Raw genomic sequence first — 12303 nt, forward strand, 5'->3', positions numbered from 1 at the left:
ACCACTGACAGTCAGTCAGTCAGTAATTAACAAGGTCCAGCGCGTTCAGACTCTGCCTTGCAGCCGCCTGTGTCTGTGTGCATGCCTGCTAGCTGTAGGCTTTCATTTTCAGACACCGTCATCATCCCCTTCATCAGTTCACCACACACAGGCGGGCAGGCGGCCTGGTCAAAGTCTACACCACTGCGGCTTGGCTGCCCGACCTGTCCCTCCCAGACCCTTCCCCATCCCATCAAAAGGCGGGCGTAGGTTGAGCTTTCGCGGCCGCTACCACTGTAGTATTGCTACTGGCGCCAGCACCAAGAAGAGGCAAAGGGACTCTCTCACTCTCCTGCTCCTGCTCTCCTCTCCTGTGTCTATGCTATGGTATGGATGTGTCGCTGTAGGAAGCCACAAGCAGTTGCAGTTGCAGTAGGCTACTTCTCCCTTGCCTCATTGGCCTCCCGCCCTCCCCTGCTTTGCTTCTCCAACAGATCTTGGGCTTCTCCTCCTACCTGCCTGCGCAACCACCTTCAGGCCAGGCAGCAGCAACCTCGGAGCGACGCAGCGGGTGCGGCAGGAGGCTTGCAGCACTTCCAAGAGGCAAAAGGTGCCATTTTTTTTCCACCACCCTTCCCCTCCTTCTATTTCACTTCAGTTTTGCAGTTTTGGGGGCGGGAACCCCGCCACCAACCCCCTCCTCCGTTTCCTGCAACGGCTTTGGTGATTTCTCTTGTTTAGCGTAGCTGCTTGTGTTTGGAATCCTCCAGTTGGGCATGGTATGTCTGTGCCAGCAAGAAGAGAAAAATGGGCAATGGGATTTTATCCAGGCTTCAGATTCAGAGAAGCCAAAGAATTGCGCAGTTTCCTTTCATTACTTTTAGGTCGTCGTCTCTCGTAGATACTTGCTCCAAAATGTACTGCAGGAAAGCTTGGTGGTACAATCCCATGTATTTGGGGAATGGAGAGCTGTGCTAGGTTTAGGATCTGTCCAGTCCAATCGGATACCAGCAGAGGTTTTTTTCCCCCACCTCTAGCGGCCACTCTCGTTTCCTTTTCGCCTTTCCGTGACACAAAACAAAAGTAGGCACTGCCTGTGATGAGCTGCTCATCTTTGACACGACGCCATGTGAAATCCGAGCAGCGATGGGATCGGTAGTAAGAGCCCAGGTGGCCAGTGAATGCACAGATGTTCCGTGGAGAGATAAAGAAAAAGCACACGTCGCTTTCCTGGAGCCAATTCCCCAACTGCTTCCTATCCTTGCCTATTTAATTGTTTCAGAAGTCGCTGTTTCGTGCAAAACACAGAGATTTGCAGGATATGATGGTCAATCAGACGACATATGGAATTCTTATATCTGCTTCTTGCTCTGAAACTTCTCTCTTTTATAATAGAAGATTGGGTACCCTATCTTCTCCCCTCTGAAACTAAGAAATAGATTTCTTGTTACTTGCAGTTTCCTCTTGACTCTGTGTCCTCATTGAGGCTTCAGAGTTCAGACAGACACAATTTCCTCAAGGAAACAAGCTTCTAAGTTGGCATCTCCTTTCCCCTGCACAAATTGTACTGTCTCAACATAATGTAAGTTTGCACCTCCTTTTTTTTTCATTTCCTCAAGAGACAAGATTATGTTTGCTCACATGGAACATTTAGTAAGTGTTCATAAATAACCTAGTCATCTCAGTTTGTCTATTCCTCTATCTTCTGTTTATTCCAGAAAAAAAATACAATATGCATCAAGACAGTTTCAGATCAGTGGTTTGCAGATCCCTTTCAAAGAACCTTCCCCCCAGAAGCAAAGATGGAAGCTATCCTGAAACAGTCCAATGTGCTGTTCCTTGTGTTGTTACACTGCAACCTTCGGTTTGTCGAAACTGTCAAGGCCAGGAACGCAGCACGTCGCAAAGCTACCGGGAGGAGAGATCCATGTCATTCAATGGGGACTATCTTATGGCGTCCTCACTATCCAAACATTTTGCCGAGGACCTCCTAAGGGGCGCCATGGATCTCCAGGAGTCCCTTGCAATGCTTGAGAAATTCCAAACTGCATCGCAGAGCATGAGACTATCCAACAAGAAGAGAAGACCAAAAACTGGTGAAAAATCTCCAGAAATAGATACCATAATCCGTGAAGTCCTCCTGAGACCGTCAAATGCCAAGAAGGCACTACCAAGAACTGTTAACAATGGATTGCACGGGCAGCTAAGCAATTCTACTGATGAGTTGAAGAATGCTGTCAAGGATAGTTTCTACAGGAAGAACCTCCTGTCGGTGTCCTCCAATAATGAGCAGGCCTCTTTGAGCCAGTCAGCACGGTACTTGCCGAACAATTATTTGATTTCCAAGATTTCTCAACAGAAGAAAGTGGCGCCGAGATCACTTCCATCTTGTGCAGCAGTGCAACCGGGCAAGTCTAAAGCCCCAAGTTTGGTAGCCAAGCTCATGGGCCTTGATGGATTGCCCTCACAAAAAGATAACTCTAAAATGAAAGATGAGAAGATTAAGACAGTGAGTTCACCAAGAGCACGGTTTGATATTGAGATGCCCAAATCACAAAGGCTACAGACGCAATTATTTGGAGAGGAGTCTGGTTTTGATGCAGAGATGCCTAGCTCAGAAAAGCTAGCACCAGAACATTACAATGTTCGGACAGATTATACTAGTTCACAGAAGGGCATCACTCCTTCTAATAATACTGTAGCGACTAATGAGATCAGACCGATGAAATCAAGTCTCAGAGAGATAAACATTGAGCAGGCTCGACCAAAATCTCCAAAAGAAATAAAGATTGCTGCTCCTACAAGCAGAAAGCAGCAGATCAAGGAGACCACTGAGATCAATAGGAGAACTAGGGAGAAGCAAAAATCTAATTTAACTTCACGGAACAGAGGAGGGAGGGAGGATGCAAAGGCTAAAGCAGTATCAGCATCTCGTACTGCTAAAGTGGCAAAAAATCCTGATAGAAAATCAGTGTCAAGTAGCAGTCGCTCTTGTGACTCGGTGAAGCCCGTCTTACAGAGAAGAACACATAACAATTCCAGACAGAAGACAGTATCCAGGAGAAATGTCAAGAGTTCAACTATTGATGAGTTAGTGGTATGCATCCTTGCTTATAGGCTTACAGGATGGCATGGAATTTTCCCTTTAATATTGCATATTATACCACTTTAAAGAATTACCAGCCACAAGTTGAGAAATTATTAGAACTGAAATCATTGCTTGCACCCTTAGATTCAGAAACTCAAGTAATTGACCTTACTCTTGAATTTAGAAGTTTTAGCTAGCTCATCCAGACATTGATTGGCCTAGTAAGTTGATATATGCGTGCATATATATGTTTAATTTACGCCTCAATCAATTTTGCTCCATATGTAGGCGTATGAGATACAAAGGGAAATCTTTCATGCACTAGATCAAATTGATGGCCCATCCACTGAACATAGTGCAACACCTAGCGATGAAAGCTATCCAAATGCTGATTGGGAGGCAGAATCTTCTGTGGATGGTAAGAGATTGCGTATTTTCCACTCTTCAACAAATTTTCATCATTGTTCTTTTCGTTTCATTACTTGCGTTCATATCTTTGGAACTCAGATGATTTCACACTGAACAATCCCTTTGTTTTACAGATATTCAGAAAGACTTTTGCGAATCCGATGAAGCTTCGCTATTTACCAGCCATGCTGAAAGAACTGGTTCAACTGATGGAGATGCTATTCACCCATCATCAACAGACATAATAACACATATAAAGGAAGCTGAGATAAAAGATGAAATCATTTTGCTTCTCCTAAGTGATAAATCTTTCCTTGGCAAAGCATCCAAACTCATAGGCATCGACGTGTATGAGCATCTGCGCAACCAATATGATGTAATTTCCAAGGTTGAAATGAAGGAACACAAGATCTATTTGGACACCGCAGCGGAGCAACTGGAACGAAAACATCACCAGCAAAATAGTCTGTGCTACACTGGATTTCAGGGCCAGAAATGCAGAGCAAGAGCATATTTCTCACTGGAGGAATTGCTAAGAGATATCAGTAATGGAATCAGAAAGCTGAATGGCTATTCCGCCAGAGACGACGCAGGTTGCACAAAGGATAGCCTAGACTTGAAGCTGGAGAGGGATCTCAGGTGCTCAGGCGCGTCCATCAATGGTGTGTGGGACATGGGCTGGCAGGATCTGATTTGCACGGAAGAAACAGAATGCTTCATCAGAGATGCTGGGGAGGACATCCTGTCGTTGCTGATTGAGGAAGCTGCTTTGGACATGTGTATGCACTGACCTGAAAACATCCAGCAGCAAGGGCGTTATTGCCGCCATGAAGATCTAACTTGTTAACTTTAGCCTGAACTAGTTTGGGTTGTAATCACCTGTATGGTAGCATAAGGATTTAAGAACCATTGAAGTAGGCTGTAACTTGTTTCCATTTGCTGAAGAAATTGGTGAAGTTGTGTCTTCACCAACAAATGACTGTAATTTGTGCAAACCGTCATGGATAATCAAAGGGGAAAAATGACATGGTTCTACAGACTACAGTTGTTGAACCTAGAACAGCAAGCGACAGTTCAGCATAGTTCTAATCTGAAAAGGGCAGGGTCATTTCAGGCTCAAGAATTGCCCGGTGAATTTTACCAGACTGACATGATAGCCGCAACAGCTTTTTGTGTTGTGCAGATAGACAACTACAGCCTAGGGTTCAAGCAGGTCTGCTCAATTTCGTTTTAAATTTGTGCACTGTCTCAGTACCTTAATCATTATTCTGTGCACTTAATCTAGCTTTGTTCTATTAGTGATCGTTCGCATCCATGTGTTTCTGCTTACAGTAGTAGCATAGCAGCACTTAGTTAACTCCTTTTGCTTGATTTGATGTGCCAGCTTGGTCATTTTTTGTATTCTTGCCTTAGCCAAAAAAATTGAGTATTGTCAGTTTTTTTTTGCTACGCAGGTTCAAATGTGGGTTCTATTTGATAATTAAATCAGATTATGGAAAATGATTCAAGTTGTTTCTGTTCTAGTGTGCCATAATGGGGAATCAGATTGTGGGTTCAATCATCAATAAGTTAAATTTTAGATTTTGTGGAAGTCTAACTTTCCAACTCGATAGTTGTCTCCTTGAGCTCTAAGACGTTATCAAGATTGCGAAAGGTATTGCCTATGTTTTTTTTTCTTTGTGTTGTTGAAATCTGTAAAAGTTACAGGATTTTTTTAGCTGTTCAAGTGTTCAACTGATATTCAGGAGATATGAACTGACAATTAGGGTAGAAAAACAATGGCTGTTCACCCTAACTTTTGAAATCTGAATTCCTGGATATTTCATTCCTTATGATAAGTGATACATAACTCATATTTACTTGGATGGTCACCACTGTGACTGGTTCAGTTTTATGGTTGAGCGTTGAAGTAAAGATTTTACAGGTCTCACCTGGTGGCTCTTTTTTTCAAGAACAAATGGAATAATATGCAATGTAATCGTTTTCATATCTCAAACTGCCATCTCCCAGAGGAAGAAGCCGCCTAGGCCTTGGGTGACTTTACATGGATTTGTGACAAAAAAAATTATTTATTTCTTAAATAGAAAGGAACTTTACGAGTTTTCTCTACATGTATGTGCATTCACATTGCCGGGCCTTAGTTGTGGAGTGATGAGGATTCAGTTTGATCGTTGCTGCTATATAGAGCAGCCTGCAAATGTCGTTCCGATGCCGCCACGCGTTCGCTCCACGATCATCAGGCCGATGAGTTGAGCTGTCTCTGATCCAGGCCCACGGATCTCTCTGACTTTCCAAATGGGCTGCTGCGTTTTTTCTTTTGGCAAAATCTTGATTGGCGCTAACCTCTTGTTCTTGTACTGATTTCACCTTAGAATTCAAATTAATATTAATTTTCAAAATATCAAGGCACACGATAGGCTATAAATGATACGGTACGGTGTGAGTTATTCTTGCAATCACGATCTAGAATTGAAAGATTGGACACACACACACACACACACAAACTCGTCACAGCAGTGTGCGCAATGGGATTTGCAAAATAAGGAACAACAACTGTTAATTACCAGAGAAAAAGTCCGTCCACATCTGTGGTTCCGCGGACGGCGCAAGTGATAGGACAATTATTAGTCCTACCTCGTTTCTGCAAGCCATCGGCGCAGTGCTTAAATAGCAAAGGTACACGGGAGTGGCCGAACTTCTAGCATGCAATCGATCTTTCCTTGCTTGTCCGCCGACTCTACTAGATAAGCTGTCAATAACCGGGCCAACACCGGCTTGTGTAGCTCCTCAGTCCTCTTATCCCCCCTCCTCTCACCTCCTGGTTGAGGTGTGGTGGCGACTAGCAGGGCTGCAGTGGTGCGCCGCCAGAATAAAAAAAAAACAACATCCCTTTTCTTTTGACTCCCCAAGACATCACAATATGTATCATATAACTTCTTTTTAACTTCTTTTTGACTGTCCAAGGCAACACCAGCATCACCTGATACATGTAGTAAAAATTAATATAGTTGATGTAAAAACTAATGTTTAGCCATGCATGCGACATGTCGCATGAAAAATCTGAACATGTATTTTAAATTTCTGGAAACAAAAAGTTATTATTATAGTGCCTATTTGCAACATGATGATTACTTCCTTATACAAAGTTATTTTTGTGGCTGATTTTTGTTCCATTTTGTGGTTGAACCTGCAGTTGACAATTTCAATGGCAAGTAGACCAGTTGCAGTCGCAACAGAGCTGAAGAACATGGAGTTTGAATATTGAATATCACTGCCACATGGTCTAGCTTCCTGCTCTTTGGTAAGATGATGCTTGATTCTTATAAAAAAAATGTAGTCCACTGCTTTCTTTATTTTGTTTCTTTTTGGCATTGCGTTCTTCCTCTATTGCTTTGATATCATCAGCTAAACCTCAAATCAGGTATACAGACTTGTCAGCTTTGATTAAAAAAGAACAATTTAGCCTTGGTGAGTTCATGTTATCTCTTCTGGGAGAGGACAGTGGATGCCGATTCCTAATGTTTCTCTCGATATTTCTAAGTACTCCAATGTCTTTGTAGGCATGTCCAAGGCTCTCTTAAAATGGTCAATGATCCACTGCCAGTACAAAAAGGATCCTGTGTACAGTAAATGCTCTATGATTTTCAGATAAAGTTTTCAAGTATCTGACTTGGTCAAATATCCACAAATGCATTGATGATAACTGAAGTTTTTATTATTATAAAAACAGCCGCAGTTCTGATGGTCTTTATTTGATTATTATAAATGATACAACTCAGCTCAACTCCTCCTGATTTGACTGCAGAAAGATTTGCTGACAGACTTTCGTGTACCTACTTCAAATGCTCAATTCACTGGGGATGGAGCATTGTAATTCAGCTCAGGTGAACTGCTAAAATAAAATTAGATGTCAAAACTCATGTTTCAATTGTTTGCAAAATTTCATATTGTTCACTATAGGAATACTATACACACTTTTGTTTTGTTTATCTGTACACATTTTCCTCAACTTTTAGCAAGTTTGGTAATTGATGGAATTTGTATATGTACACACTATGCTATCTTACAAAGTTACTTTTTTCAATAGAGCTGTGATTTGCTAAGTTAAGTATTAATGTGAATGTTGTGTCGGTAGTAAATCATAATTGAAATGTGACATTCATAAGCTCCAGTCTTTGTACAAACTACAATTTGTAGTTCTATGTTAAGGCAAAGTGAATGCTTTCATTAAGACATGTCAAATATTTCATATGATGAAAATGATGCTTATGGAGGTAATTTGGGTAAATGCTTATGGAGGTAATTTAGTTTTACCCGTAGCAACGCACGGGCACGGTCCTAATCTACGAAAACAAATGGAGCAACACTAATAACTTACGAACCACTTAACCAGATCCACTAATAACAGAAGTCTGTAACACTTCATGTCGTCGTATGAAAAGTATAGTCCATGTAGTACGTTGGGCTCCTGTTAGCTAAAGCTTGTGCTCGGTAAGACCGTAAGAGTGGTCTGTAAGCATTCATCGGCGCAGGTTACTGTGTTCCGTCTCACAATCTACAATAAAACATGTCGAATTGTTAGTGTATTCAGTCTGTAAACGCTGATCGAGTATGTACGTGCCACTCTTCATCCGTTGAATGCTCAATTCAATGTGGAAGTGTCTGACTGCTGAATGAAAGAAGAGGGAAAATTTCAGCTCTCCAGATGACCAGAATAATCTGCAACTCTCTCTCACTCTCAGCAAGAAACTAAAATGAGTCGTCACTTGCTCTGTTCTCGGATTCAGAACAGAAAAAGGCTAGATGTCCATGAGTGCAGGGCCCGCTAGTTTACCCCATCCGCTGCTTTTGTGAGCTCAATAATCCGGCCCAGGGTAAATATGATGGGCTCTCCTGCTGAATTATTTCGTACAAAACAACGAAGTAGACCGGGCTAAACTAGACCCATCACTTACTTAGGCCAGTAAGTAGTTGGGCTACTTTTGATCCGGCCCATTTCAGAAAAGAAGCCCAGTGCCACGAGACCGTGGACCGGGCCATTTAAAACCTCGATTCTGAAGGTCCTTAAAAAACTTGACTCGTCACTGAATGATGCAAATTCTACTAGATGAGCATATTTGGATGACCATACGTACTTGCTAATGATAATACGAATTTCTTTGCATTCCTCACTCCTACTGCACCGTTTGGTACAAGATTTTTAGAGAATTGTATTAATTCCTGCGAAAATCATTATAGCAAATATAGTTTTAGTACCACGCAAGCTAAGAGCAGGGAGAGAGATACCAATAAGAGCATGTTTGGATAACAATGTTTCCTTCTAATCAGGTGCGGATCCAACGGGATGCTAAGCCCCCTACAGTCTGGAAACTCCAATGGAGCAGGAGGTGGAGGGGACGAAGGAAGAAAGGAGGAGGAGGAGGAGGTGAAGATAGACCAACTAATTTCCCTAGCAAAAATATCTCCAAATACATGTGGATTAGGGTGAGGTTATCCTCTATTTCCAAATAAGGGCTACTCAGTGTTGGTCACGGGGGCGTCAGCAACAGTACAAGTAGTTGGAGGTAATATTTGCACACGTTTTAGCTTAGCAAGCAAGCAAGTATTGGATCAATAACCGTGAGCTAATAACACAAGTGGACTACTAAAAATCTAATAGTAGAATCAAACTAGCATGACGTAAGTAACATCACATGACGACACAGCAGACAGCAGGATAAACATCGTCAGCGAAACCCTGAAGGCCTAGGCAGTTTCTGCCTCGGGGAGACGAAACCACCTCTTCATACCATTGTCGAGGCGCTCGACCCGCACCAAGGCGTACCCCTTCGTCTCGTACTGCCTCAAGATATCCTCCTGCAGGTCGACGGTCTTGTTGACGATGGCAGCAGCTTTTGGGAAACGCGCTGCCATCCCGGGGAAGAATTCGCGGATCAGTTCGTCGGGGGGCGTGAGCCTCCGCATGCGATGCGTCCGCACGTACTCGATTTCATCTTCCCCCAGCCTCTCGGTCCCGACGGCGATCACCGCTGGCTCCGGCTTGACGTCCAACTCCCACGCCCGCCTGAGTAGGAGCTTGGCCTTCGGCTTGCCCTCCGCCTTCGCCACCGGCTCGATGCTGCTCGCCGCCGCCTGCTTGGCCTTGCCCTCCTCCTTCGCCGCCGGCTCGAAGCTGCTCGCCGCCGCCTGCTTGGCCGTGCCCTCCACCTTCGCCGCCGGCTCGATGCTGCTCGCCGAAGCCGCCTTGTTCCCCGCCGGCTTGGTGACGAAGTCGCTCCAGGACGCCGCCTTCACCATGCCACTCCCCGCCGCCGCCTTGTTCTCCGCGGCCTCGACCGCCGAATCATCCTTGATCTTGGGCATGGTGATGATCCTCGCAAAGCGGCAACCCGGCGGTTGTGCTGATCAAGGCGAGGGCCAGGGCCCTGGATATATAGTCCCGCAACCCTAGGCGATACCGGGTCCCTTCGTGGCTCGGACTCTCCGACCGACTCCGACGCGTCCGCAAAAAGACCAGATGAGGTCCGGCGTTTCAAAGGGCCAGCCGGAAAAGGCCTCGCTACCAAACGTGACCCAGCTGGGCTTTGGAGGCCGAAACAGCCCAAAACCGGCGGTGAAGGGGGTTTTGGAGCCGGCAGTAATAGCGTGTTGTGAGCTAGTGAATGTTCGTGTAACTAGGCAATTCGTTTCCACCCATGAAAGCAGTAGCACAAGCAACACATGACACTGTTCATCACTTCTCATCTTTCTTGGACAGCCCAAAATCCAGCGGCATGAGCTCCGCCACCTTCCTGGCCGCCGGCCAGGCGGCGAGGTCCTCACACCACGCCCTAACGTGCGGCAGCGCCTCCACCATCGCGGCGTACTCAGTGGCCATGAAGTAGCGCATGAGCGGGAAGTGGCTGAGGTCGGCGGCACTGACGATGTCATCGGCGAGGTACCTGCTCCAGCTCAGCCGCGCCTCGTAGATCTCGAACATCGCCCGGAGCTTGCTGGCGTTCTCGTCGACGATCGCCTGGTCCTGCTCGCCGCCGATCAAGGGCGTGATGAGGTACTGCATCACGATGGCACCCGCCGCCGGGTGGAGCTGGTGCGCCTCCACCTCCAGCCACACGTCCACCATGGCGGACTGCTCGAGGCTGCCGCCCCCAGGAGCTCCGGCTTGTGCTTGCGGAGAACGTGCCTTGCAATCGCGCGAGATTCTGCACGATTTTATCTCACGATGATCGATTGTTCCTCCTTGGACAGTCTAGTCCAGTACATACTGTCCCTGTGAACTTTCAATTAGTCAGGGATGAGTGGTAACTTGTATGGTAATCCTGATTCCTGTTCCTGAATTCCTGATATGTTTGCAAATTTGTCGAATAATGCAATGTGTTGCTTTCTCATGTCACGAAACTGAATCCCCCTCTCATCAAATGAAATACTAACATTTAGGAAAGAATCCAAAAACAAATCAAAATTAACTACTCATTGTTCGAAATTATCTTCTCTGCTAGTATTTTGTGAAGATTTATATGTACAATTCTTATCAGCAAAAAGGCAGAACAAAATTGATTAGCATTTAGAGCATTGCTAAGAACTGCACTACAAGCATTTTGTTTCAACAAAAAGCACAGCAGTGCAAATCAGTGACCAGAACCAGATAACATGGTGCAGGGAACATCAAACATCTTTAAACTCATAAGGGAAAATCAGGATTCTTTCTACGAAAAACGAAATCAACATGCTAATCCAATCACACTTATGCGTGGTCAGTGCAGCAGATGACAGATTGAGGTCCAAAGTTCAGACTTCCACTGGCCCTGTTTCTTTTTTAGAAGCAACTGCAATTGTTTCATTATGCGAAATTATCTTCGCTGCACTCTGCTAGTGTTGTATTGATTGAAGAGTTGCAATTGCATTTCTTATCAGGACAACCCGCAGACGCAGAACAAATTGATTAGGATTTATGAGCACAAACATGGTCAAGAACTATTGGGCATTTCATTTCTAGAACAAGAACGACAGTAGAATTCATTGGCAAGATAACATGGTGCAGGAAACATCAAATATCTTGAGATCATCAGGCAAAATCAGGTCTCTTTCTAAGAAAAAGAAGAAATGAACTTGCTATTCCAGTCAAACTCATGCACAATCGGTGCGGCGGTCCAAAGTTCAGAATTCCACTTGCCCTGCATCTTTGTTAGAAGCAACTGACACGCCAATGGCGTTCAGTCCTTTAGCAGCGACATGATGGCATCGAGGTCGCAGGCGAGCCTCTCCTCGGGGATCATCTTGCCGTCCTCCACAAAGTCAATGCCCTCCATGGTGTACTTGTCGAGCGTCATGTGAGGCCTGGATTCAACAGCACAGCAAATTTAGCAAGGCTCATATCCCAGCAGTACTCAGCCAACACACCTCGCAGTGGACGGCAGGATAAACGGGCATGGTGTCCCTCACCTGGCAGCGTCGGCGACACGCTTCGGCGACAGCTCCGGGATGAGGCCCTCCAGCATCCGCATCATCTGTGCCTTGTAGCTCTTCAGCTCGCGGCAGCTACTCTCGTGCTTCCACTCGAACTGGATCTTCCCCGCGGTGACGCTGCCCGGGCTACCAACGTCGATGGCCACGCTCTATGCGAATTGGTTGTGCCAGTACAGGTAGCTCAGCATCGGCGCCCACAGCGTGAACGACTTGTACTCGGCGGTGCAGCCAGTGATGCAGTTCACCTCCAGATCCTCTAGCTCCGGAGCGTCAACGGTGATGTCCCCGAACGGCGAGCCGATGGAGTTCCCGTGTGCGTTACGTCGACCTGATCGTCAAGGCTCTTAAGGAGAGGTAGACAT

At 45.3% G+C, this 12303-nt stretch overlaps 2 protein-coding genes and 1 long non-coding RNA gene across 6 annotated transcripts; 1 reads left to right on the forward strand and 2 right to left on the reverse strand.

Annotated features, from left to right (window-relative positions):
- Positions 1 to 223: 223 nt before the first annotated feature.
- Positions 224 to 5148, forward strand: LOC101771232. 4 transcript variants are annotated; one of them, XM_012846627.3, is made up of 7 exons: positions 225 to 366; positions 474 to 589; positions 1437 to 1561; positions 1698 to 3076; positions 3356 to 3485; positions 3610 to 4688; positions 4930 to 5148. In XM_012846627.3, exons 4-6 carry the CDS (start codon positions 1712 to 1714, stop codon positions 4263 to 4265), a joined length of 2151 nt encoding a protein of 716 aa, XP_012702081.1. In that variant the 5' UTR covers positions 225 to 366; positions 474 to 589; positions 1437 to 1561; positions 1698 to 1711; the 3' UTR covers positions 4266 to 4688; positions 4930 to 5148. The 4 variants fall into 4 exon arrangements, with proteins under 4 accessions (XP_022682797.1, XP_022682796.1, XP_012702081.1 ...); XM_022827062.1 differs by having other exon boundaries at positions 224 to 589; positions 1437 to 1565; XM_022827061.1 differs by having other exon boundaries at positions 224 to 589.
- Positions 5149 to 10146: 4998 nt separating this feature from the next.
- On the reverse strand, positions 10147 to 10740 carry LOC101772161 (glutathione S-transferase 4-like). Its single transcript, XM_004967361.4, has one exon. It carries the CDS (start codon positions 10596 to 10598, stop codon positions 10209 to 10211), a length of 390 nt encoding a protein of 129 aa, XP_004967418.1. The 5' UTR covers positions 10599 to 10740; the 3' UTR covers positions 10147 to 10208.
- Positions 10741 to 11439: 699 nt separating this feature from the next.
- Positions 11440 to 12300, reverse strand: LOC101772559. Its single transcript, XR_215123.2, has 2 exons — positions 11918 to 12300; positions 11440 to 11812 (listed from the first exon to the last, which is right to left on the reverse strand). It is a non-coding gene; the product is annotated as an uncharacterized LOC101772559 (long non-coding RNA).
- Between the last annotated feature and the right edge of the window lie 3 nt (positions 12301 to 12303).

Source organism: Setaria italica, chromosome V (assembly GCF_000263155.2).
Source record: "Setaria italica strain Yugu1 chromosome V, Setaria_italica_v2.0, whole genome shotgun sequence".
Classification (NCBI taxonomy): Eukaryota; Viridiplantae; Streptophyta; class Magnoliopsida; order Poales; family Poaceae; genus Setaria; species Setaria italica.

What these genes read in the sequence shown, in the direction of transcription:
- LOC101771232 (XM_022827062.1), top strand. Translation starts at nt 1,712, where the DNA reads ATGCATCAAGACAGTTTCAGATCAGTGGTTTGCAGATCCCTTTCAAAG. An exon ending in CAACTATTGATGAGTTAGTG is followed by an intron (nt 3,077 to 3,355) that starts GTATGCATCCTT and finishes CTCCATATGTAG; the next exon opens with GCGTATGAGATACAAAGGGA. An exon ending in GGCAGAATCTTCTGTGGATG is followed by an intron (nt 3,486 to 3,609) that starts GTAAGAGATTGC and finishes TTTGTTTTACAG; the next exon opens with ATATTCAGAAAGACTTTTGC.
- LOC101772161 (XM_004967361.4), bottom strand. Translation starts at nt 10,598, where the DNA reads ATGGTGGACGTGTGGCTGGAGGTGGAGGCGCACCAGCTCCACCCGGCG.